This window comes from Ictalurus punctatus, chromosome 10 (assembly GCF_001660625.3).
Source record: "Ictalurus punctatus breed USDA103 chromosome 10, Coco_2.0, whole genome shotgun sequence".
In the NCBI taxonomy this organism is placed as follows: domain Eukaryota; kingdom Metazoa; phylum Chordata; class Actinopteri; order Siluriformes; family Ictaluridae; genus Ictalurus; species Ictalurus punctatus.
This window is the reverse complement of record NC_030425.2, coordinates 27283516-27309351: the sequence shown is the minus strand read 5'-3', so window position 1 is coordinate 27309351 and position 25836 is coordinate 27283516. Positions and strand designations below refer to the sequence as shown.

At 41.2% G+C, this 25836-nt stretch overlaps 2 protein-coding genes across 3 annotated transcripts; one reads left to right on the top strand and one right to left on the bottom strand.

Annotated features, from left to right (window-relative positions):
• Positions 1–102: 102 nt before the first annotated feature.
• Positions 103–5445, top strand: psmd7 (proteasome 26S subunit, non-ATPase 7). The gene is made up of 7 exons (XM_017478804.3): positions 103–292; positions 2671–2762; positions 2859–2951; positions 3042–3139; positions 3243–3323; positions 3850–3941; positions 4514–5445. Exons 1-7 carry the CDS (start codon positions 219–221, stop codon positions 4962–4964), a joined length of 981 nt encoding a protein of 326 aa, XP_017334293.1. The 5' UTR covers positions 103–218; the 3' UTR covers positions 4965–5445.
• On the bottom strand, positions 5197–25836 carry pkd1l2b (polycystic kidney disease 1 like 2b). 2 transcript variants are annotated; one of them, XM_017478802.3, is made up of 36 exons: positions 25475–25836; positions 24111–24269; positions 22587–22775; positions 21790–21900; positions 21397–21443; positions 21216–21286; positions 20890–20998; positions 19712–19850; positions 19401–19616; positions 19184–19311; positions 18864–19013; positions 18608–18748; positions 18349–18498; positions 18142–18260; positions 17099–17216; positions 16731–16862; positions 15351–15570; positions 15078–15268; positions 13323–13553; positions 13141–13242; positions 12867–13045; positions 12200–12346; positions 11643–11842; positions 11297–11523; positions 10598–11188; positions 10410–10512; positions 10173–10313; positions 9897–10082; positions 9459–9789; positions 7881–8014; positions 7671–7792; positions 7372–7532; positions 7066–7276; positions 6716–6817; positions 6502–6633; positions 5197–5639 (listed from the first exon to the last, which is right to left on the bottom strand). In XM_017478802.3, exons 1-36 carry the CDS (start codon positions 25821–25823, stop codon positions 5559–5561), a joined length of 6120 nt encoding a protein of 2039 aa, XP_017334291.1. In that variant the 5' UTR covers positions 25824–25836; the 3' UTR covers positions 5197–5558. The 2 variants fall into 2 exon arrangements, with proteins under 2 accessions (XP_017334291.1, XP_017334292.1); XM_017478803.3 differs by having other exon boundaries at positions 25505–25836.

The following is a 25836-nucleotide window of genomic DNA, read 5'->3' as shown; positions in this document are numbered from 1 at the left end:
ACAACTAATAAACGGTCTACAATCCAGAACGCAAGATGGCGGACCTCTATGTGTTACCGCTAACCAAAGAAGAAAAAGAACAAACCGGAAGCGGAAGTACAATCATCGCCCGGCGCAAGCAGCGTTTCCTCTGATTGACTTAACGCTTGCTATTGAGGAAAGCGCTTCTGTCATTTTTGTAAATAAATAAATATATTTTTTGTATTACGTTGCTCAAAATGCCGGATTTGGCGGTAGAAAAAGTTGTCGTCCATCCCTTGGTCCTACTGAGTGTTGTAGATCATTTTAACAGGTAAATATACTTTAATAATAGTGAAGAATTTTTTTGTTAACTCACTGTCGCTTGTCGCTATGCTAGCAAGCTACCGCGAGACCGGCTGTGTTCCATATAGAGCTGCGTTTGACATCTAGTGCACTATGTAGTGTGTAAGCGGTCTTAGCTCATAGCCTATATAGTGCGCGTGTGTAGAGAACAAGTAACTATTTTGATATTCAGCCTAAAATAGGAATCATTTTGGGATCAACGCTGTTTATATCAGCCATTTATTATTGTTTATGGTAGAGTTTAGCTTTTATGTTCGATAAATAAATGTTTTTAAAAAGTTTACATTTATTAGTAGCATAAGCTACGAATGATGTTAATTATAGATATATTGATAGGTAGATGGATAAAATGTGTATCGAAATGCTGTTTTATATTTATTTATTTTTCTTCCTGAGCCTTTTATTTAGTCTTGTCATTAGCATATATATATATATATATGTTGGTCTTTTGTGCTTCTCTGAGGATCAACAAAGCTCCTAGAGCGGTGTGTAAAAGTTTGCGCACCCTAATCTTTCAAAGAATGCCACACAAGACATTTGAGTCATTTAGAGTTTCGTCTTGCAGCTGTGACAAAATCAAAAAGTGTGTTGAGACACTCCAATTTAAGATGGATATTTTCAACTTGATGAAGCAAACCGAGACCTTGAGCTTACTTGAATTCTATCTTGCAGATAAACTAAAGAGAGATAAAGAGATCCATCTTCCAAAAGGAGGGGGGGTAGGGGATGCAAACTTTTGCACTGATCGGTATGTAGCCTATATTAAGGATACGGCCGTATGGATAATAGTTTCCCGTACTCGTAAAAGATGCTCTGAGCAGAATCAGCAAGCATTAGTAAAAAAAAATTAAAATAAATAACGAGCTCAAGGTGCTGTGAAAAATATTCGTAAGCCGTAATGTGTGGAGAAACTCTCGAGAGCAAGAGACACTTCAATTCTGTGAGAACTGAGCACTGAGACACGTCCATTTCCGTTCCTCGTCTCTCACCCTGCGATGGTGCGTAATACCGACCGAGTTACTCGTTTCCGAGTAAGGATTAAAATTGAAGACGAGTTTCCCCGAGTCTTACTGTACGAAACGAGCTAGTGTTATTTCCTTACTCGCATGCTTACGGGCTGTTGTATACCGTTAATCGTGCACTAGCACTAACCAGTTTTCCTATTACAGTTAGAGTTTGAATTCTAGAAACCTCTCGCGCCACCTTAAAACCTACCTAAAGCTCTGGATTTTCTAAATTAGTGAGTTTTTTTTTTCTTCGATTTGACACACAAGATCATGACAACAATCACGAGGACGGCGGAACGTTTTAAGTCAATTATATGGATTATTACACAGAAATGTTCTGAGAGAATTACTTGACTACATTTTACTGCTGAAGCTGCCGCCATTTTGAGCGTTTCCGCATGAACCACATATAGGTGGTACAATTCGGGGCTCAGAAAATTCCTAGCGTACAAGTTACGAGTTAATTACGAGTTCTATGAGGATGTGAACGCTTTTTGTAAGTTTGACCCTCATAATTACAACATGGCGTGAACGCGGCTTTACTGTACGTGCTTAATTAGGGGGCCAAGCACTGAAGGTGCGTATGCACCCTATTGTTATTCTACCTTTTCTTCTTCTTCTTCTGGCTAGGGTGTCTGGTAAATGGTTGTGAAATTTGGCACACTGATTGGGGAGGGTCTAAGGAAAATTCTGACCAAAATCGGGCCAAGTGCTGCAAACGCTCCACGCGCCGGTATTGGGTCAAATTTAGACCTTATTTAGAAGTACGTTTATGGTCATAACTTTTGAACCGTGTGTCCAGAATTTAAACGCCTGGGTCGAGACGAGTTCAGCGCACCCTGTGACGACAATTTCCACCTAGTTAGATTTTCCGCCATGGCGAATTTATTCAAAAACCGTTTTTTCACGGCTCCAGATTTGGCGCGCGTCATTTTCAGAGTAAGCCTCACAAAAGTCCTCGAAAGAATTTTTAATACTCTAAATGGTTTAATATCGAATAGCATTTTTATTGAGCGATTTTTCAATTTAAAAAAACCCCACAAAAACAAACACAGTATAAGATAGATACAAGTTTGGTGCAGATACTGGCAAAAAGATTTCCAGTTCAGAGCAGTAGCAGTCATGGCTAATCATGGCTCTGCTTTGCTGTGATTGGGTAGGCAGCAATGGTATAGCGTGTCTGTGAATGTACAGTTACCAAGTCTGGGTGCTTGGCCCCGGAAAATGCTGCTTGCAGCTTTAATTATTCTTATTATTATCGTTTGGTTGTTTACATGAGGAGCTGTCGGACGTATGTTTGACACTGATGATGCCATAATCTTGTTTCTCTCACCTACAGAATTGGAAAAGTCGGAAGTCAGAAACGGGTCGTAGGTGTGCTGCTCGGCTCGTGGCATAAAAAGATTCTCGATGTGTCCAACAGCTTTGCAGGTAAGCGCGCGTGTGTTTGTGAGTGTGTGTGAGTTAGCGTGTATCTGTTTCACTCCATCCTGTGTTTAAATCTCAACATTTGAACTTCTTTAACAGTGCCTTTTGACGAAGACGATAAGGACGACTCTGTGTGGTTCCTGGACCACGACTACCTGGAGAACATGTATGGAATGTTCAAGAAAGTCAATGGTACGAGCTCCATACAGTAACACGTGCCGTAGCGTTAGCGATTACTTACAGAGTGACCTATTAAGTGATAATATATATATAATTTTTCAGCAAGAGAAAGGATAGTCGGCTGGTACCACACTGGTCCAAAACTGCACAAGAACGATATTGCAATCAACGAGCTGATGAAGCAGTACTGCGCCAACTCGGTATGTACGACGAATTCATCGTTTCTCAACGTTTAAATCATATTTGGACTCATTTTTAGTTCTCATAGCATGTAACTGTTTGTTTTTATTTTTTATTTTATAGGTTTTAGTCATTATTGATGTCAAACCCAAAGACTTGGGCCTGCCAACTGAAGCCTACATCTCTGTGGAGGAAGTGCACGATGTAAGTTCTTTCCCTTAAACCCCCCCCTCGCCCCGCCCCGCCCCGCCTCTTTGTTATTGTCACTCTATTCCTATCTGTCATTATCTGGGGGAAAAAACAAAACAACAACAACTCGGCAGGAAACAAGACTAGTATGACTACTTTTAATCTGCATAGTAATTATTTAAAGCGACGCAATGTAATATCTATATATCTAACTCATACTATACTATACTAATATCTATAGCTATACTCTTTCTTCCGGTATCGTCTGTCTCGCGTTGTTTGTTTATTTATAACCTTTTTTCCTTTAATAATTACAAGCTGAATGGAATAGAATGGAAGAAGCTGATGTAAAAACAAAAACAAAACCCCACCGGTACTACTTCCAGAAAGATGCGAAATTGTTCGTGTTGAAATGAATCATTACCGTTTTTTTTTTTGCTGTGTAAAACAGCACTGATGTTATGTAAGTGAGATACCGCACCAGTTTCCAATGACGTCACCTGCCGTAACGCCACCTTCGTACCTCTTCTCTCCACCGCAGGATGGAACGCCGACGTCAAAAACATTCGAGCACGTTACCAGTGAGATCGGAGCCGAAGAAGCCGAGGAAGTCGGAGTGGAGCATTTGCTTCGGTGAGAAGTTTTAAAATGTAACGGTTAAAGTTATATATATATATAATTTATTAATTAAAACAATGCTTAATTCACTGCAAACCAGCCCCAGTGTGTAATAAATAAACAAACAAACTAAACTAAACCCCATCCTGAGACCAGTGAGCAGTGGGTTTATCGTTAATACCAACTGACACTGGAGACTCCTTCCATAAATGTTGAGTAAACCTCTCCTTACTGAAAACGTCACCGTATCTACAATTCTAAAGTTTGTTTGTTTATTTATTTATAAAGCTGTGATTCGCAGCTTCACTACTGTCCAAGCTGCTGTTACAGAAAATACATCAACACCTTCTCAGTGTGATTGGTTACATACCAGACGTTGTAATTATAATTTTGTTACGCGTTCCTAAACAAAGCACCTATTTACGATGTGTGTTCGTGAACAGCTCTGAAATCCCGTTTGAGAAAAGGATCTAATGATGAAATTATATTTCACATTGTATTCCGCGATATTAATTCCGTTCCCTGCTGTACATCTACGACCAGCTTCGAACGTAAGGTTTTCAGACTTTCCTCGCGCTGTTTTCCAGAGACATCAAGGACACCACCGTAGGCACGTTGTCTCAGCGCATCACCAATCAAGTCCACGGTCTGAAAGGCCTCAACTCCAAGCTGTTAGACATCAAGAGCTACCTGGAGAAGGTGGCTACAGGAAAGCTGCCCATCAATCATCAGATCATCTACCAGCTGCAGGACGTGTTCAATCTGTTACCAGACGTCAACCTGCAGGAGTTCATCAAGGCTTTCTATCTCAAGACCAACGACCAGATGCTGGTGGTCTACCTGGCCTCGCTCATCCGCTCCGTGGTGGCCCTCCACAACCTCATCAACAACAAGATCGCAAACCGCGACGCCGAGAAGAAAGAGGGTCAGGAGAAGGACGACAGCAAGAAAGAGAAGAAAGAAGACAAGGAGAAGGACAAGGAGAAGGACAAGGGTGACTCGGCGGCGAAGAAAGACGACAAAAAGGAAAAGAAATGAACTTTAAAATCCTGAAATGGACTGACACCATCTTGGCTAAAATGACGATGTTTGGGTTTCTTCTCTTTTCCTGCAGGTTTAGTCAAGTCTCAGCTCTCTATTTCGGTAGAGAACGTTAAAGGAGGCTTTCTGCTTTTTCTATCCATATTAAAAGCACCCGTCTAGTATCGCTATAAAAATGCCACCAAACCAGATACATTGCGTATTTTATTGATAATATCGATGATTTACATTGTTTGTTTTTTCTTTTTTTTGTCACTACATGCATACAAAAATGTGCATAATGTTGCATATTCATTAAACATACCTCCTAAAGAACTTTATTTCATTCAATCGTAGTCTTGGAGAGAAAAAAAAAAAGCATTTCAAGGAACACAAAAAAGCAGAAAGTCACAAATAAACTGTAATAGATGTTTTCTTTTTCCTGTTCTTTTTTTTTTTTTAAATTAGTAGAAATAAAAGGCGAACGTTTCCCACTGAACGGTCTGTTCATCTTCGACAGCTACACAATCAGAACGGCTTAATGTTAATCTTAAGCATGGGACAAAAGTGTAAGGAAAAGGTGGGGAGGCGGGTCATGTTTGGTTTCCTTCCTCATTTCTTCTTCACTCTGATGCCGAACGCGTTGCAGATCTTTCCCATCATCAGGTCTACTATTTCCTCCTCGTCAGACGGCTGAGGGTTATAAGTAAAGAGAGCTCATTATTAGGATTGCAGAAATATTCGATTTGTACGAGCAGATAGTGAATAAGCGTCCTTGGATGAGCAACAGGACGGTGTTTACGATTACAGCAGACGTCTACAGCATCCAGGTGAGATGATCCACTGAAGCAAGGGGCAGACTTGGGTATGAACTTCTGTGGGAAGTGCTAATTATTAAGCTATCCAACTAATCAATGGTCAGATCTGGATGAATTTTAGATCGGATACGAGTTTGTATGTAACTTGGATGTGACAAATACATTATTTATGAACGAAGAGATGTTTGTTATCGTCATACCGAGATGATAATGAACATAGAGTCGGACAAGCATCGTTCTTTATCTTTTATTTATTTATTTTTTTCGTAAAGCTTGCAAGAAAGGCTCACAGGCCGTCCTGGTTGAGACGTAGAGGGTTGCAATCGGAATGAGGTTTTTACTTTCGGGAGTGAGTGAGCGGTTAGATATGAAGCTTCATTCATCCTTAGTGTCTGCCTGGTCAGGGACACGATAATTTTAAAATTACTACTACTAGTTACTGGTTTTTCCTATTTTGGGGATAATTTGATTGAAAAATATTACAGGCAGGTACAAACAAAAATCATACCTGTGTACATGAACAAACCCCCCACCACCCCCCCAAATAAAAACCCACTCCCTCTAGTTGAGACCGGTTATGAAGTTGCGTTACACCCCTAGTATACACCTTTCATGGTCTTTGAAACAAGCTACACTTTATGCATAACATATAAGCCAAGTTTCTCTAAACTTTCCCACCAGTTCTTTGCATTGCGTTTCTCAACATTCTCTGACAATAGCGGAATGCTGCATGTTACCTTGTAGTGCTTTTGCTCGTGACTGAACGCCTCAAGGATGACTGCGATGAAAAGGTTCAGCACCACGAACGTCAAGAAGATGACGCAAGAGAGAATTAGGAAGCCACCGACCACCGGGTTCAAATCCAGGACCTACGGATGTGACACGACGATGAAGTAAATGTGCGGGTGTTCAACGTACAGTCAGAACGATCTGGACAAAAGCATCACCCACCTCTTCATAATTGAATATACCAAGCTGTAAGGCGATGATCGCTAACATGGAATCTTGAAGAGTCTTGTACGTGTAGAGAATCCAACCAAACAGCAAATTACTCTAAAAAAAGAAATGATTTAAAAATAATTTGTGTCATTTTTCCACACATTTATCTTCAGGATACTGGTCATGGTGGTCTCTCTGTCTCTCTCTCTCTCTCTCTCTCACACACACTCTCTAAGAAACCCTCAAAGACACGGCGACAACATACAAAACTCAGGATCGAACCGAGATCCCTAGATCTGTGAGGCATCAATAAATATTGTTCTATTTATTTACGAAAAGTCTGTTGGTTTTTGGATCCTCACCACAATGGAGTAGGCTAGGACCATGATGATTAGGACCACGAGGAAGCTGGAGATGTCATTCCACGCTCGCTTCATCGTGCAGGTAATCAAGTTCAGCTTGGAGTTCAGGCGTAACAGGTGCCACATTTTGATGGTGCCCAGCAGAATCAGGAAAGCCATAATGTACCCCAGGGTCGAGTCTGCTGCGGCCGTGTCGTAGAAGCTTGGAAATCTAGTGCAAAAAAAAAAAAAAAGACTTTCATAAAATGCCGTACTGTGCATGTGGAAGTTCAACATGGAAATATATCCGTCTCCATGTCCACTCACTGGTCTTTGTTCTCCTGGAAATACTTCAGATCTTGGTTTCCTTTAATCGTCCTATTGATGATTGCGCCCACTGCAGCCAAGCTTAGAAGAATGATGGACAGTTCTAAAAGGTTATGCTTGCTCCTGAAGTACTGTAATTTCTGCTGCTTGATCCTCTTGATCTGTTAAAACGATCATATACAGTATTTCATCTATGGTACAATTGAATTCAATAGTAGACAACTTGGCCATATCCATATATTTATTTATTTATTTGTTTGTTTATTTTTCAAATCAGTTGTATAATAAAGGGAACTTACCTGCAAGAACATATAATAGAGAATGAAAAGGAAATAAATGACCTCAGCGGCCACTATATTAATGCCATCCGTGGTCTGATAAAGACGTAAGATCTGCAAGTCTTTGCTGTACTGGTACGCTCCTGTGAAAAACATGTAGAAAATGTCAACATCCTGTTTGTTAAACAAGCTTTCTGTGTTTGAAATATTTTATAGGAAATGTTTTCTTACCCACTGCGTTGGTTTCTAGCATCAGGGTCACAATACCGAAGAGGTTGACGTTTGCGTTGTATACCGTGAACTCGACAAAGATCGCCCTTGTGAATACGTCCAACCACGTGTTGTCAAACAGGTACTGTAGCATGCTGTGAAAAGACAGCGAAAGGGAATCGTTTATTCGAATAAAGTGGATTTGAATCAAGTTGTGCATGGTTTTTTGTTTTTGGTGTGTCCCATGGGATCCCAGCCTTGATAAAACCTAGTCTCATCCAGAGTGTCAAATATTACACCTCCTATTTGTATCTGTGTTTGTAGACATTTAGACCATCCATCCATCCATCCATCTTCTACCGCTTACTCCTTCTTCAGGGTCGCGGGGGAACCTGGAGCCTATCCCAGTGAGCATCGGGCACAGGGCGGGGTACACCCTGGACAGGGTGCCAGTCCATCGCAGGGCACACTCACATACACACTCACATTCGTACACTACGGACACTTTAGACATGCCTACCATGCATGTCTTTGGACTGGGGGAGGAAACCGGAGTACCCGGAGGAAACCCCCGCAGCACGGGGAGAACATGCAAACTCCGCACACACAGGGCCACGGCGGGAATCGAACCCCGGACCCTGGAGGTGTGAGGCGAACGTGCTAAGCCACCGTGCGCCCTCTACATTTAGACCATATTATCTGTTAAAACTGAATATTGTAATTGTATTTGATTACGTTCCTAATAAGAGTAGAGACTCTCGGGGGGCTGTGCGCGTGGAGCATGCATGTTCTCCCTGCGCTTTGGGGGTTTCCTCCGGAAACTCCGGTTTCCTCCACCGGTCCAAAGACATGCATTATAGGCCGATTGGAATCTCTAAATTGTCCATAGTGTTCGTGTGTGTGTGTGTGTGTGTGTGTGTGTGCTGTTGTGCCCTGCGATGCGTTGGCACCCCATCCAGGGTGTCCCCCGCCTTGTGCCCCGAGTCCCCTCGGATAGGCTCCAGGCTCCCCACGGCGCTGTGTAGAATAAGTGGTACATAAAATGGATGGATAAAGACTCTCTTATACTTATCTCAGCACTCGTATTCACAATTTGCAAATGCACTTTCAATCCTATGAGTTCTACATCCATCCACCCATTTTCCCTTCCGTTTATCATACACATGGTCGTGGAGACAACCCCAGGGAACTCTTGGCACAAGGCGGGGGACACCCTGGACGGGGTGCCAATCCATTGCAGGACACAATCAAGCACACATTCACACACTATGGACAATCTGGAAATGCCAATCAACTGACAACGCATGTCTTTAGACTGGGGGAGGAAACTGGAGTACCCAGAGGAAACCACGAAGCAAAGGGAGAACATGCGAGCTCTGTCCATATCGGATGGAGGAAGGATTCGAACCCCAAATCCTGGAGCTGCTGGGCAGCACCTGGGAGCACCCCCTGCCTTTGAGTAGTCATAGTTTGTTCATATTAACTAGTGCAGTACCAAATATTGGTTAAGGGAAACTTATGTTGTGAATGTAAAATGAATAAATCTATGCACATATGAAATTGTTTCTTTGTTATTGACCATCTTGACAAAGTTTTCACCTGCTTGCTTGTTGTGGGTCAAGACCCAGGTCCAGTACAAATCCTCCACCTCTGTAGAAAGCCATGGAGCCCCAGATAGGGTGCCCCCTGAGTTTGGACTGGGTTTGGTATTGCCAGGGCATTTGGAGGTTCTTAGTCAAATTTCCATCTCTTGAACGATTCCATCCTGGACCATAGGAGCCCATATCCTCTATACCCCAAGAGTATGGCGCATGACAATCACGAACAGCACGTTGCATGACTTTAGAAATTCTACACGATTCCTTGTGCACTCGAACCTGCCTGAGACGAGCACTTCCCACAAGCTTCGAGTTTCCATCTGTGATGAAGCCTGAGAAGGTAGAGACGAAAGGGATAAGAGATCCGTTTAACCAAGCCCAACGTTAACAGTGCGTTCGTCCAAACCTTTCATCTTTCATATTAAGGTTGAGACAAAACCTGGACGCCGTCCGTAGAGGTTGCTGATGAGCACTTGATTTGCCCAGGTAAACACATCTCTGGGGGTCATGCTGTCAGTGATACCGTTGCTGAAACGTTGCTGAATGTGCCGACTGAGATAAAAGGCATTTGGATCGCGCTGACCATACGTCGCCAAGAGTAGTACGCACAAAAACGCTATGTAGACTGTGCAGAAAACAGAGATGTTTAAACAGCCTGCTCTTTCTATCTGCGATTAAATCGAATCGAATCGAATGAATTTTCATTTGGTCTTACCGATTATCTCCTTGATTAAGGCAATGGCTTTCTGATTTTTGATATAGTTTTCCTTCATTTTCTCAATGTCAGCAAGAGGAGGCGGCTTGTAGAACCTGCTCGTGCTGTCCCTTCTGGAAATGCGTATATCATCGGGATCCTCTGTAGACAGAAGCATAGTTTTCATTTTTGAAGAAATAGAGAAGATGGTTGAGTCGTTAGGCTTTGTTTAAAGTTTACACGATGTTCTGCAGGTACCTGAGTAGGTAAGTGTCATGTCCTTCAACAGGCAAAAATAATTCTCATCCTGACTTTCAACATTTTTCACCACTAGAGCAAAGAAGATTGCCAATCCAAGCACCTGCCGTATAAAATTTACAGTACAAATGATGTAACTGATGACATTCAGAAAGAAATAAGAAGAATTTCATTTCAAAAATACGCACTTTTACAGGCTGTGTGACGAACAAACTCTCAAAGAAGGACACCGAGATCGAAATGAGCCAGCTGATGGAGCGCTCCTTTCCGTACGTCAGCCCATACATCATGGTGAAGTACGCCGACACGCCACTAGTGGCCACGACGAGAATCCAACCCACGATCATAAACCACCAGGGTAAGCCTTTCTGATAGCACTTTTTCTTTTCCTCTCCGTCAGGGCCGGTTCTGTGGACCTCGTTGTCTATAGGGTCGGAGTAGAGATACGGCTCCAGCAGCAGTTTCATATTCCGAACCTTAAGCAGAGCCTGAGTGTAACCCTCTCGATTAGGGAATTGTGAAGGACCCAGCAACCGCAGCTGTTTTTCCAAATTCCGGAGCTGTTTGTAGAGATAGCGCCGATAGTTCTTGTATACTAAGAAGTGATTGTTTTCGGGATCTTCTACATAAAACCTGGAATGTGTGAAAGTCTGCTTCTGGATGATATCTTCCAGGACAAACAATACCGTGCTGATGTCTGTTGTTTCAGATTCCTCTGCTGCGTTTGGAACTGGACACTTCACTGCCTTCGCCAGGGCGCGAACTATTTTCTTTATTTCCTGAGAAACAATCATTTTTAAAATGCAAATTTATTAGATAATAGGCATTGCTATCACTAACCGGCTGATTCCAGTATTTGACGTTAGAATGACTAAAATCAGACCTACTTTGACAATGATCTCAATGGAAATGTCTGTCTGAATGCGCCATCTCTCAGCAAGCTTTTTCTCCTGCTTTGGAGATCCAGATTTGGAATCCTGAATTATCGCTACCTCCTTCTTTTTCCGAGGCCGAGTGCTTCTGAATATGGACACGATCAAGAGGTTGACAGGGAACATAATAATGGAACTCTGGATGCCGATCATAAACTGTTGCACGTTGAACTTGATAGTGCCTTCAGGTAAAGAAACGGATACTTCGAGTTACATCCACTACTCAGACTTCACAAGTGGTTAAATATCGCTAGTAGATTCTGAATTAATTGAAAGTGTTCATATCGTTAGATGTCATTACCTAATTCCATGTCTTGTTCAGAGGGGTTTTGGGGAATCCCCCAGAACATGATGCTGGTTAGCATGGTGCAGAGCAGCAAGGATAAACAGCAAGAGAGGCGCTGGACTCGAGTGAAGTTACTGCTGGCGGGTCGATTTAGGACAGAGTACCAGATGTGGCCGTCACACAGGTCTTTCGCTGTCTTCGTGAAAAAGAGATTGCTTGGGGGGGTGGAGAAAGAGATTTGATTACCAAGCATTTCATTCATTTATTCCTCTTTATTAACCACTTTATCCTGGCTGAGATCGAGGGTGAACCCGGAAGCTATCCTGGGAACACTGGACGCAAGCCAGAAAAATTCCGTAGCAAATTAGACCGATCAACAGCACCTCCTGCATGTTTTTTAACAATGGGAGGAAACTAGAGAACCCAGAGGAGCCCTATGCACACCTAGTACTCGGACATCCAGATCGAACCATGGAGGACCCTGAAACCATGACTACCCCCTGCACCACTGAGCCACCCCACGGTGCATGCTATAATTAGAAATGTTCTTTGAAGAAAATGACGCTACTCACTGGAAACCTTTTAGCTCATTCTCGGATGCTATAGGGAACACCTTGTCCAGAGTGCAGTCGCCTATATCAATGGCCAGCCATGAGTTGCACAGGAAGTGCCACACCTGTCCAGTCTCCAGATCCTGCACCAGCACCTTATTGACGTACCTGATGAATAGAAATTGTGTATTCACTCGATGAGATCCCTTTATACTGAACGCTTATACAGGAAATCACTATCTGCAAGTGCAGTGTGTGTTTATTTGAACACAATTTTTGTTCTGATTGGTGAATTCTATAACAAAAAAGGTGAATTCTATAACAGAAGCGCCGAGAGTCATGGTGGCTGTATTTCAAATCGCGGGTTTATGTTAATGCACTCGTGCTATCGTTTCTATAGTAACAACTCATACACAAGGACTTGTATGGTGCATAATCTATGCACGTGCTTGATTAATAATAAACCGATTCAAAGAATTGTTATTTAACAACGTAAAAACGTATAACCGTTGATATGTTCGTTTAACATTTATGGAAGGAGTCTCAAGTGTCAGTGAGACACACAGGGGGAGAGTTTTTACAACAGAACATTCCTACACGATTCATTCCTCGTCCATTCCTGAAACACCGAAAATGTGTACAAAAAAAAATAATTTGAGAACGCTCAAGACAAATCTGTCCACTCTACCAATCAGGATGCTCGCCAGAGTTGTCATGCCACAGCCTGATGCTCTGAAGTTCTCCAAGTGAAAAAGGAGTGGTGAGCATAAATATGTCTACCCCTCCCCTAGTAAACACAGGTTTTTCTGGGTCAGTCAGATGATGAGGCTTACTCTCCCAAACAGTGCCTGTTAGCGTCAGCGTAACCTGCAGGTGCGACAATACGACAGAAATATTATGTAGATTTATAACACAATAACAGAACTGCTACTGCGAACGAACCCGGAAATGGGAATACTGACGTGAGACGTGGTGGCAGCTCCATGGCGATACCCCGTGGAGACAGCTACTAAGTAACGATATTCAGCCAATGGGTCATTATCCTCCAGCACTGTGATTCTCACCTTGAACATGATGTCAGGACAGATTGTTATTTTATAAACATTTTATAGGTAAGATAAACACTTTATTGACTGCTAAATACCTTTATTTTGTCCTGAAGGTCTTTCTTGTGTGCCCATATCACTGCTATAATGTAGGCCAGGAATATGGCGCCAACAAAACACACTACCACGGGGTTGTTGGCGAACGAGGAAAAGAGCTCAGCGGTGCGAGACACGTCGACCGTGTTGGGCATGACAAAGAATGAGCTCCCGAACGCTGTCAGGTGAGTGCACAGGCACTGAGTGACCAGTGGTGTGGTGTGTGGGCCAACCTGAAAATTAGGATTACTCATGAAAACAAAATGATATACTAAGAGCTTGGTTTGACAAAGTATATTAACTACTAATTTCCAATAAGCAAGCAAAAATCAACAACAAATATCTTTAAATGGTTGTCTAGTGGACTAGTGGGTAGCATGCAGTGCTCTCACTGCTGCTGCCTGGGATCGACTCCTGGTCAGGGAACCGATTCCAGTCACTGAAGACTTATATGAGCTAGTGCACTTTCATGTGCCAGTCTCAAGCGCGGAAAATGGGGAGGGTTGTGTGAGGAAGGGCATCCAGCATAAAATACGTGCCAGAATCAAATATGTGGATGGGTTAGCCGCTGTGACCACCCCGAACGGGACAAACCGAAAGACATATGTCTTTAAATGGACTAGATTTTGGATTTCGGTGGAACTGAGCGTCACTAATATTTGTGAGAAAAGTACACAGAATGATGTGAAGAAGCAAGAAGCAAAGCTTGGGCTTAGTTCTTTATAGCCCAGATTGTAGATTCATACAGCCTATCATGTCTAGAGATGGAGCGACAATTGGTTTCCCCGAAATTTAAGCATCTTTCTATAATCGGATATCGGTTTTGTAATACAGGATCCACCGATAAATGGCTCCATCTTGTGGGCGTTTTGAGAATTGCCTGCACTGAATCTGAGGAGAGACGAGTCAACAACGGTGTGCACAGGTAAAGTATACTTGCTTTGCTTTAATTAATAAACTTTATTTAACATAACAGCCATTAATACACAAATTAGACGTGTTACATAAATGCTTGATATGTAGTTTAAGCGGCTTGGCGTTAAGAAATAGAGACAAATTCACAGAGTCACGTAATCTGTTTACCGCATCAAAGCTTTTATTTGGGAAAAAAAAAGAGGCACTTTAGTAACAGTGCACTTTATTTATTTATTTACAATTATGGCACTGTTTCAGACCCCTCAATTTATTGGTGTATAAATAAAGGGGTTTTTTTTTGTTTTGTTTTGCTTTGTTTTGTACGCAAGGAGGAAGTGAAATTGACAAAATTGTTATAAATAAAACGTTTCGTTCAGTTCAGTGGTGTCGTTATCGTTGTGTAAAAAACAGAAGTAAAACCATAAAAAAAATATCGGTTCTAGTCATGTCAGAGGAATACACAGAGTGACACGCCCGCTAGATCAGCATTTGAGCTGATATACAGACATCTTCATAGCACATGGGATAATCCACACTAGGTGGATTATGTACTCTGTCATCAAAAGGTTTCCCAAATTGCCTTTGAAAGCGAAACTAAATGTAGATTTTAAAAGAAACAGAAAGCAACAGAATTGCGGGTTTAGTGGGACATTATTCGCAACAATTTCTTTGATGAGCTACTGATGGGTATTAGATTTTATTTGGAACAAATAAACTCACCACCAGCCATCACTATACATCAGAAAATGCAATATTCATTTAATTACAAAAGAATCTGGAGGACAATCATATAGTATGCTATATCATGAAGCAAGGGCATGACAAATTATCATATAACTCACCCTACAGCCGTCCTCATACCAGGTGTTGTCCGTCTCATTCCAGTATTTGCAGTTAGTGGCAAATGATGTGATGAACACTGCCATATTTGTAGAATTCACACCTGCTGGTACAATAGGCCTCACTAGAAGATAGTAAAGTCCCACTTCTAGTGGCACATCATTTGGGTTCAGCACCCACGTATAGTTGACTTCTGTGGAGAAATACAGATAGAAATCTTCTTCATGACTCTCCTTCATTATTCATTATGTTAGAACAATGGTAGAGCACTCAACCTTGTGGGCCGTTTGTTTGAGGGAATTCGGTCTTGGCCACATATCTGGTGTCATTTGGATAATATTCAAAACCCAGATGTAACATCAAAGGTGTCCCATCTGAGGGCTCTAGTTTCACCACCAGAGAGCTGTTTGGAGCGGTCACATTAATGGCTGTAGTGCTGTGGCTTGCCAGGTTCAGAAATGTTTTGTCTGAAGCACCTTGTCTTGGTAAGAGAATCTAGAAGCAGGAAGACACATTTACGTATGAGCACTATTTAATAAATGATAGTTACATTTATATAGCCCTTTTTTCTAGACTCTCAAAGCGCTTTACATAGTATGTGGGGGAGGGGGGGGGTCTCCTCAACCACCACTAGTGTGTAGCATCCACCTGGATGATGTGACAGCAGCCATAGAGCGCCAGAACACCCACCACACACCAGCTATTGGTGGAGGGGAGAGTGATGTAGCCAGTTTAGAGATGGGGATTATTAGGGGGCCATGATGGAGAAGGGCCAATTTCGCCAGGACATACTCTTTTACGATAAGTGTCCTGGGATTTTTAATGACCACAGAGAGCCGTCTCATTCTCATTCGAGAGGCAGTGCTGTTTTTACACTATAGCGTCCCTGTCACTATACTGGGGCATTAGACCCCACAGGGTGATCGCCCCCTGCTGGCCTCACTAATACCACGTCCAGCAGCAACCTTAGTTTTCCCCAGAAGATCCCCCATCCATGTACTGGCCAGGCCTGCTCAGCTTCACTGAGAACTACAGGGAGATATGGCTCTGGTTATGACACTGTGCATTAATTCATCTTCCGTACGCGTTTTATCCTGATCAGGGTGTTAGTGGATACGGAGACAATCCTGGGAACACTGGGTGTGTCATATCGACCCTGGGACACACCAGCAGAGGTCCACCTTAGTGTGAATACTAACCACTCCTTCTACACAACTTCCTGTTCACAGACTACATAAAGCCAGTTCACGCACAGAATTATTACGAAGTCTTGCCAACATCTCTGTTTGTGTATCTTGTATCAAACTGATGTTTTGTTGAAAGACTACTCTTTGGATTCACCCTTTGTCTGGATTGATCATCTATTGCTGTGTTTGGCCTTTTGCCTGTTTTGAATTTTTGGATCGTGAACTGGATTTGTCATTAAACCTTGGGATGCCCCCTGGATGAGATAGTAGACATTCACATCTAAGGGAAATTTAGAATTGCCATCGCACCATTTGACGTTTTAGCACGTGGGAGGAAACCGGATGACCTGGAGGAGAGATCTTTGCTATGAGGAGTTTAATGTTTAAAAACAGATAACTAACACAAACAGGAAATAATGGCTTTTCACTTAAAAATCATGACGCATCTTTGGCCATGAGACGTTATACCTCGATTTCCTCACTGAGATCGCTGACTGCAATGGCGGAGCCATTATCCGTGTTAAGAGAGAGAAACCCGACCGTTCCGCTAATAGACTCATCTCTGTTCCAAGCGAAAGGGTTTATCACAATGCTCATCATCTGTGACCACACAAAAAGGACAGAAGTTATAAAAAGAATTACGTGTTCAGTATTTTTTGTTTAAAAGTAGGCAAGATAAACAAATTGACTAAGATTTTCAGCTGATCTTTAAACGTCTTTTAAAAAAAAATTTTTTGTCAGTAAATGTGTTTGCTGATTTGCATAGGGAGACAGCTTTATATAACCACCAAGCACGAATAGAACGGTAAGAGAGTAGCAAACCAAAGGAAACTCACACGTAAATTCACTGGCTCATCTGGAGGAACCAGACTAGAAACCGAAGGTGGAAGGGAGAAGGCAGCTGAATCGTTCCCAGCGGTGATCTGGGTTGCGTCAAGGTTATTTGGTGTCAGCCTAGAAGAGGTGGGAAAAAAAAACAACAAAAAAAAAAAACAAACAAAACGCTGTGACAGGTTCTTTTGCATTTCTTTCTTAATACGAGTTTATACGCTGGCATCAGAAAAACTCCACATGTTCACTTTATGATAATTATCTAATATTATTCAGTCACAGCTTTGCCTTTGGTATCACTGTTCTAATGGTGAACGATGCTATGTGTTTGTGTAAATTTAGCTTTTTCAATTCTAGTCCTCACTCCTTCCATGTCCTGTCACTGGTTTGCTATCCAATTGTGTTCACGTGCTCCGTGTTCCCGTAAAAGCAGAACCCACGTCTTCCAATCACGTTCTGTTTCGTCGTACTTTCTAGTTTTGACTCAACTGTTTCCCTCGGTTTTGAATTTGGATTATCCTTGTTTGATTTTGTCTGAAGGGGGGGGAGGTCGGGGGGTCACGATGGCTTAGTGTTTAGCACGTTTTAGTTCACACCTCCAGGGTTGGGAGTTCGAATCCCGTCTACGTCCCGTGTGCATGGAGTTCGCATGTTCTCCCTGTGTGTCGGGGGTTTCCTCCCTCTGGCTTCCTCTCCCAATCCAAAGACATGCGCTTTAGACTGATTGGCATTTCCAAATTGTCCATAGTGTGCTGTCTTGGGTTGGAACCCCATCCAGGGTGTCCGCATGGAATAGTCTCCGGACTCCATCGCAACACTGTGTAGGATAAGCGGTGTGGAAAATGGATGGATGGATGTTGCCTACATGTACTTTGACCCCATTCTTTCATTCATTCATCTCTATTCTGGACAGGGTTGCAGTAGATCTGGAGCCTATCCCAAGAACTTAAAATGGGAATACACCCTGGATGGAACACGAGTCCATTGCAGGGCACCATGTAAAAAAAACCCCCTTCTGACATGTTTTTAATATTTAACACCCTCTTACCTGTTCACATACAGCTTAATCAGTGGAGAACTGAGTATTATTGGCTCCGTGTTTAACGATTTATTAACGAGCATGGTGCTCTGTACTTGGTCCATTGCCTTGAGTAATATTTCAGAGGTCTGAAAAAGTAAAAGAAGAACCGTCCATTAGAATCTCTGTCTATCACATCACTCTTGTTTATTTCGGTGGGTAGTTTCTTGTTGGTACCTGTTCGTCACTGCTAGCAGAAAGCTTGAGGAGAATACTGGCTGATAAAACAATCGGCAAAGCTGCGCTCAATCGTGTAACATTTCCATTACTCTCTGACAACGAGATTTGGTTCTCACTAATGTAGTCAAGAACACAGGCTGCTGACGACTGTGGATTAAAAACAAACAAACAAACAAACAAACAAACAAACAAACAAACAAACAGGTCAGAAGTACAAAGAAGTACTGCGTAATTACGTAATGAACACCCTCAGTACCGTAGTTCCAGGCGTTAGCAGATTTTGATGCGTGACAAGTTTTAGGATAAAGGTAGAAATGATCTGTATCTCTTCTTCAAGCTGGGCTGTATTTCCCGGGGACACTGCTTCGCACAACGATTCACACATGCTCGCCATAAGCTTCAGGAAGAAACAATGGAATTGAGGTAAGGTGCTAACGTCGGAATTTCACAACGGACGTAGACACGTTCTCGAAATGGTTCTCGGAGCATCTGGACACAGAATATCTTGCTACCTCTTTTTGAACATCACTGCTGCTGCTGTTTATATTATTGAAAATAGTCTCAAACGCCTGCGCCAGCTTGGCGGTTGAAAGCACCCCTGTTTGCTGCAGAAGCACAGCACTCTGTAGAGCCGAGGAAGGGTTACTGCTGCTGTTTGTGACCTGGAATGGGAAGGTAGAAAGTAAGCATTTACAACGTTGAATATTTCTAAACATTCCATATAGGTTTTATATAGGTTTTTTTTTTTTAGAAGTGGTCAAAGGACAACTCTGCTACTAAACCCGCATGATTAATCATATAAGTACTAAAAACTTAATGCTTAGAGACTGACCATAACGGTGAGTGTAGTGTTGATTGTCTGACCAGTTTTATTCGTAATAGTGACCATCAGCTCATTTTGACCCACAGGAAGCAACAGGTTTGGCATGATCTCATTATCGCCATTATACAACTGAACACCTGCAGAAATAGGATGAAATGACAGGTCATTCTTACGAGAATAACAGCTGGTCTTCAGCCTGTAATATTAAGCGGGTGTCTACTCTCACCTTTAGAGGTGTTCAGGTAGTATGTGCAAGGCTCATTACAGAAATAATTCGAGTTTATGGTGCAGAGGACTGTGAATAAAGTGTAGATATTCCCCTCGCTAGGGACAATGTAACAGTCGGGCGTAGGTAAAATTGTTGAGTTGATTTGGATAGGAATGAGTATAGGTTTGAGTTGAGCACTGTAGCAACCATAACCAAGCTTGTTATCTCTGAAGGCTGAAGGAAACAGAGAATAAATAGTTGCTCATAATAATTAGCCCCCCCCCAAAAAAAACCCCAAACAAACAAAATACTTGGAGAAACAGTCATACCTTTTAATACAATAGTGATGCCACTGGTATGGTTTTTCAATATGGCACTTGAAAGAATAAAATTAGTACCACTTCCAAGCTTATTACTCAGATATATCCGACTATCGGAATAATCTTTATCGCATGGAGTCACAGGTGTCTTAAAAAAAAAGATGATAAAATGATATTAAAACTTGCACATGGGCTATATACACACACAGTGAAGATCAAAATTAGAGAACAACCTACAATTTCCTAAATTTCAAGGGCACTGCTTAGTCCTATTTGAAGCTATCCTTACAGGAGTAGAAGGGCAGTTTTTTTTTTAAGAAACGCACTACAGTTACCGAACTGTGGAAGAGACTGGAAGAAGAATGGACCACGATCACACCAGAGCAGTGTGAGAAACTAGTGATGTCCTGCGGCCGCAGATGTGCTGAAGTCATTCAAAGCAAGGGCCTCTAAACTTCCTACTAGTTTTTGACAGATGTAACCCTCAAAAATTTTACTTGTAATCTTCTTTCGTGCTACAATGGTTACTGTTCTCTAATTTTTATCATTGTGTTTTCCATAAAATAAAGGTTTTTGTTGAAATGCCTTGGTTATTTGGTAAAACATGCCAGTAGAACAGTGGTATACCCACAGCTAATACTCATGACAATATTTCAGTGTTTACAAATTGTTCTCTAATATTGACCTTGATACATTATATATTATATACAGTATCTCACAAAAGTGAGTGCACCCCTCACATTTTTGTAAATATTTGATTATATCTTTTAACGTGACAGCACTGAAGAAATGAGACTTTGCTACAATGTAAAGTAGTGAGTGTACAGCTTGTGGAACAGTGTAAATTTTGCCAGCGGTTTAGACATTAATGGCTGTGTGTTGAGTTATTTTGAGGGGACAGCAAATTTACACTGTTACACAAGCTGTCCACTCACTACTTTACATTGTAGCAAAGTCTCATTTCTTCAGTGTTGTCACATGAAAAGATATCATCAAATATTTACAAACATGTGAGGGGTGCACTCACTTTTGTGAGATACTGTATATATAACATGATTGTACAGATTTGCAGAAATTGTTGAACAGCTGTACTCTCTGCTATTTTATACGTCAGGAATAATTTCACAGTGAAAATAATAGTGTAATTATGCACTTGATTTTTTTTTATTTCATAGTTAGAAACTTACTGGACCGTCTGGCTGTAGGAGATACCACTCAGGAGTTACAAAATCGTCTTTATCTGTCGTTAGAGACATATTTAAACGGCGATCAGCTTTATCACAGTTGCTTATACACCTGAAATATAGGAAATACAGCAGATAATTTTCTTGCATCGGAAATGATGAAAAAAATGTAATTAAATAATTGATACGACATCTTCACACATACACATACAGAAACGAGTGCTTTATCCATGTGACATGAACAATAAAGGAATAAATGAAGAATATATCATGAAAGTTACAAAACTACATCACTAAAAAGAGGGTGAAATAATAGGACAATGTCTTACTTGATTTTAATATCATGGTTATACTTGTCATGTAGGTCGTGGCATGTGCAATTATAGGTGCTCCTTTTAAACTTTCAACATGAAAAGTTAAAGAGTTAGAAAATGAATTACACGATGAATTTTTTAATGGGATGAGGCACATTCGATAAATGAATGATTTATGATTTGGTTAATCGTCTACCTTTGAAGCCTTAGAGTCGGTTCCATGTCGTGTTGATGAATGTGGTTCTAAAAAAATCAGTGCAGCAAAAAAAAAATCATGTAAAATTACCCCAAACTTTTCTATGGACAAATGCTAAGCATTTGTGCACATAATGCTCAACAATAAATTGCAAAGCATATGCCATGTAAAAACCATATACTGTAGACAAAGCTAATTATACCATAGTTATATTCATTAATTATTGCTCTCGTTTTTTTTTTTTCATTTTTTTCATTTTTTTTTATAGACATGGTAGGTATTTTTGGAAAAGAATCTGAATAAAATGAAAGACCTGAGATGTTAAGGAAAGAACAAAAACCATATACCAATGCCAGCTTTATGCATGGAATAAGAAGCATGCAGAACTCTAACCATCTCTGCAGTGATATTTTATAGACAGGTAACTTCCCAGTTCTGGACAAGGTTCTCCAAAGGCTGGTTCATTTGCCGGAACCTCGCACACTTGAAGACCATTGCAGGATTCTACGAATGAAACAGGCGCACAATCATTTGAATGAGATGTGACGATTGCATCAGCCATAGTCCCATAACAAGCTTTTAGTGCACACTTGATATGATGGAGGATTATATATCCACAATGCCTACTACATTAAAAACAATGCATCATTCATCACTGCTTACTCAAACAAAGACAAAGACATTGATGGTCTCAAGGCAAATAGCATATAAGTAAATATTTAACTTTTCATGTTTTCAATTCATGTCTGCTAGAATTTTGTGTCCCATTAGCGTTGTGGATGTATCGTGTCTCGCTTTTTCGCTGGAAGACATCTGCCCTGATGAGTAACGATACACCCTTTATATTTGTGTACTGCAGCTGTGTTTGTTTTTATAATCCGTGTGATTCGAGTGTGATTCGACATGACTGAATACGCACGAACCCTGGAACAATCCGACATCGACCCGCTTTTTCCTGTCGGGCCTTTTTAGTGTGTGTCTTTGGAAAGAAGACAGGGACATCTTAATAATCTTAATAATTAATCTTAATAATTCACTCTTAATAATAAAGGTACCAAACTGCAGTACTTCCTGTCGCTGAGAATGGCAATAAGGAAAAGTATGGAAAAGTTCCGTCCCCTTCTTTCTGCGCGTGTTCAGTCAACTTTATTCTTATCTGTGGACTTGGAAAATGGTTGAAAAGGACATACGTGATACCACACGGACCACATCCGCCCAGCTGCACCTGTCCTGTACAGATGTGTTAAAGGGAGAATGGTTGGCTCTGCAGTAGTGCGTTGTGTTCCTGCCGTAGAAGCTCTCGTCGATCTCTATGACCTGATCAGGGTCACACTTCAGCATGGCGTGGTTGTCAACGCAGGCTAGACTCTGTCCAGACTCTGAAACAAACGCAAGAAATGCATAAATTATTCGGATAGAACAGAGAATGTGTTCTAAAGACATATAAATACAAACGTAAATAAAAGGTGTCCTATTTGTTTTAGTTTTTTTTTCTTTCTAGAACTAGACAACAAGAATTGTGCCTCGGTTCTCGGATTCCCAAGACGACAAACATCTAAGTTTTGTGAGTGAGTTTTTGCTACGTTCATGCAGGGATAGACCACCAAATTCATGTCATTAACATAATTGTGACCCGGTCTATAGTAACAGCCCGGTTAAACGTTACATTAAGCCAGGGGATCCCAAACTTTTCCAGGGCAAGGCCCCCGAAATGGCATTAACATTTGACCGAGACCCCCCTTTTGCAAGGTGTCTTTAAAACACATTAAAAATACAGACTTCTGAATATATCTCCCCTTTTTTTAAAATTAATAATTTACATCTTTACATCATTACATTACATTAGGAATTGATTGTGTGTGTGTTTGTGTGTGTGTGTGTGGTTGTCTGTGAGTGAGAAAGAGAAAATCATGTATTTATTTATTTTTCACACCAAATTGTTGAGGCCTCCCCTGGGCGCCCCCTGGCGGCCCCCACTTTGAAAACCACTACATTAAGCTACTAGTTTGTTTATATTCTGGGAAACAGAACCAGGTTAATATGTCAGGAAAAGTCCTGGGCTGGTACGAATGAAAATAATAACCCTGGGATGAGGATCCAAGTTCCGAGCACATCTCTCGAGTGATGTAGCTGAGGTTGAGGAACTGTTAGAACCACCAGAATTCAGTGCGCCAAATATCCTCATCAATATTCAGATTTAAACACAAAAGTAGGTTTAGGTTTGTATTTGAATGTTTGGTGCATTAACAGATAACAGATACATGTGTGTTAGAGTCTTATCATATCCTAATAATATCTAATGGATTGTAAATCGATCAAGATACAAAGAAACAACCAATATCATTAACAGAAATACCAACATGTATTAAAAAAAAAACCACTACAGAGAATTAATTTCTTGCCAATTTGAATGCCATTTGTTTTTTCTTCTGACTGTCTTCAACTGAAATTCCTAGTGTGACTTCCAAGTGTGATGGAAACAGATCAGTCCTATGGATTTGTTAGAAGTCTACTCTAGTCTAGTCTAGTCTAGTCTAGCTGAATACCATTGGTCCAAGAGTGCTACATTTTCTCTCAATGGCAGCCTAATTTCCATTGCATTTATACTCCTACATTATCTTACCACAATGAATCTGATCCATGTCCGATTTGTCTGTCCAAAGTCGATCTTGAACCAAATATAAGAATGTATACAATGATAATACGGTACTAACCAAACTCGCAGATAAAGTAGAACTCCTGGCTGCAGTTACTGGTTACTCCCCATTGAAAATATGATTCTTTGGAGATGTAGCCACAGCCGTCGGCAGGCACGTCCTCCCCAGAAAAGTTCGAGTACGTCACTTCAGATCCATCCAGCCAGGACAACAGGTCTATAAATACAGCATTTCGATTATTTCCAGCTTCAATAAGTAATTGTCTTGGAACAAAATGGTTCTTTAAGGGTTCATTGGATCAGTGAGGCTACAGTCGGGGTCCATTTTATGTCACACTGATATAACATTTATAAATATGGATGTAATGTAAAGGGAATAAAGATATTTTAAACACCGGTTAAAGTTTCCTTCAAAAACCCCAAACCTACCTGAATATTTCAGATAAATTTCATAACATTTAGAAAACAGCGTTTTTTTTGTTTTTTTTTTGTCAATCCCAGCCTACTATAACGACTATAACTTTACCTCGAAATATAATCGTTAAAATACTTGAAACAAAATATTATTAATAGGATTAACGTGTTAATCTGTTGAACATTTCACGCTTGGAACGTCCTTTTCCACGAGTCGTCCATTACAGATTCTGAAAAAAATGCACATTATACAGTAGTTCATTTAAACCCGTTAACGTTACTGTGACACAACGAAGATGGTCCACGTCTGATTCTCTGTCCAAAGTGTCCTTTCGCGCCAGTGCCCCACATCACCGGTTAATAAATCAAATGAAGAAAGTCAAATTGAGATCATCTCAATTTCCTGAAGATCATGGGAAGAAGAAAAGCATGTGCGCTCGTCCTTTCTCCCCCCATTGCTTTCAATGATCATGTGATATTGACTGACAAGGTCACTAGCTTTAAGCACAAATCATAGACTGAAAGCAAATTATTATTTAAAAATGACATTTCGATAAGAATATCCTTAATGTCCTTACGCCATTAGCCTGAATGCTAGCTAACCGCATGTTTGTGCATTTGCTAATTCTAAAAAGTTCAAGAGTATACACTGTATACTCGTTTAAAAGCAAGACGCAGTTTGTCTTCAAAGAAACCTTGTAAAAATGAGATATTGTTGCCTGAGGTGGGTCACAATGGGGTTTGTTTTCTTCTTCAAACGGTTGAATGCATGTTTTCCTAGAATTTTCTTAGAATGCTAAATAAAATTCATTACAAAATGGCGCCCCAATCCTGGAATTGCCTACTCCATCATTAAAAAAAAGTGACAGCTGAAGAACATTTACACGTTATGTGTTTGTGTCTCATGGTGGACTATGACAGGGTGATGATATAAGAAAGCACGATTAGTTTACAGTATCAGTACAATTAAAAATGGTGCAGAAGGTACTACAAATAGTTTAGGATTACTTCTATCCAGCGTGATGAACACCATCTCACCCTCAGAAGAGTTCGAGCTCAGGTCGAAGGACGCGGACGCTAACCCGAACCACCAGTTGTATCCCGGCTGCAGATGCGTCAGGAGAAACTTCTGTGTTTCTTCATTGTGGACGAAGGCCAGATGTCCACCGCCGCGCTCACATCCAGCCTGAGCGTTATAGAAGCTCCGCTGAAGGGTCACAAACTCATAACAAGATCCATTATAGGCCTTCCGGTTCTCTGGGCAGGACCCGGTCTGTCTGTAGTTTATACCACAGACCGTGGTGACACTGAGGATTAACACAAGTAGTAAAGCAGACAGAGGGTACGGTCTCTCCATCTTCACTTCATAT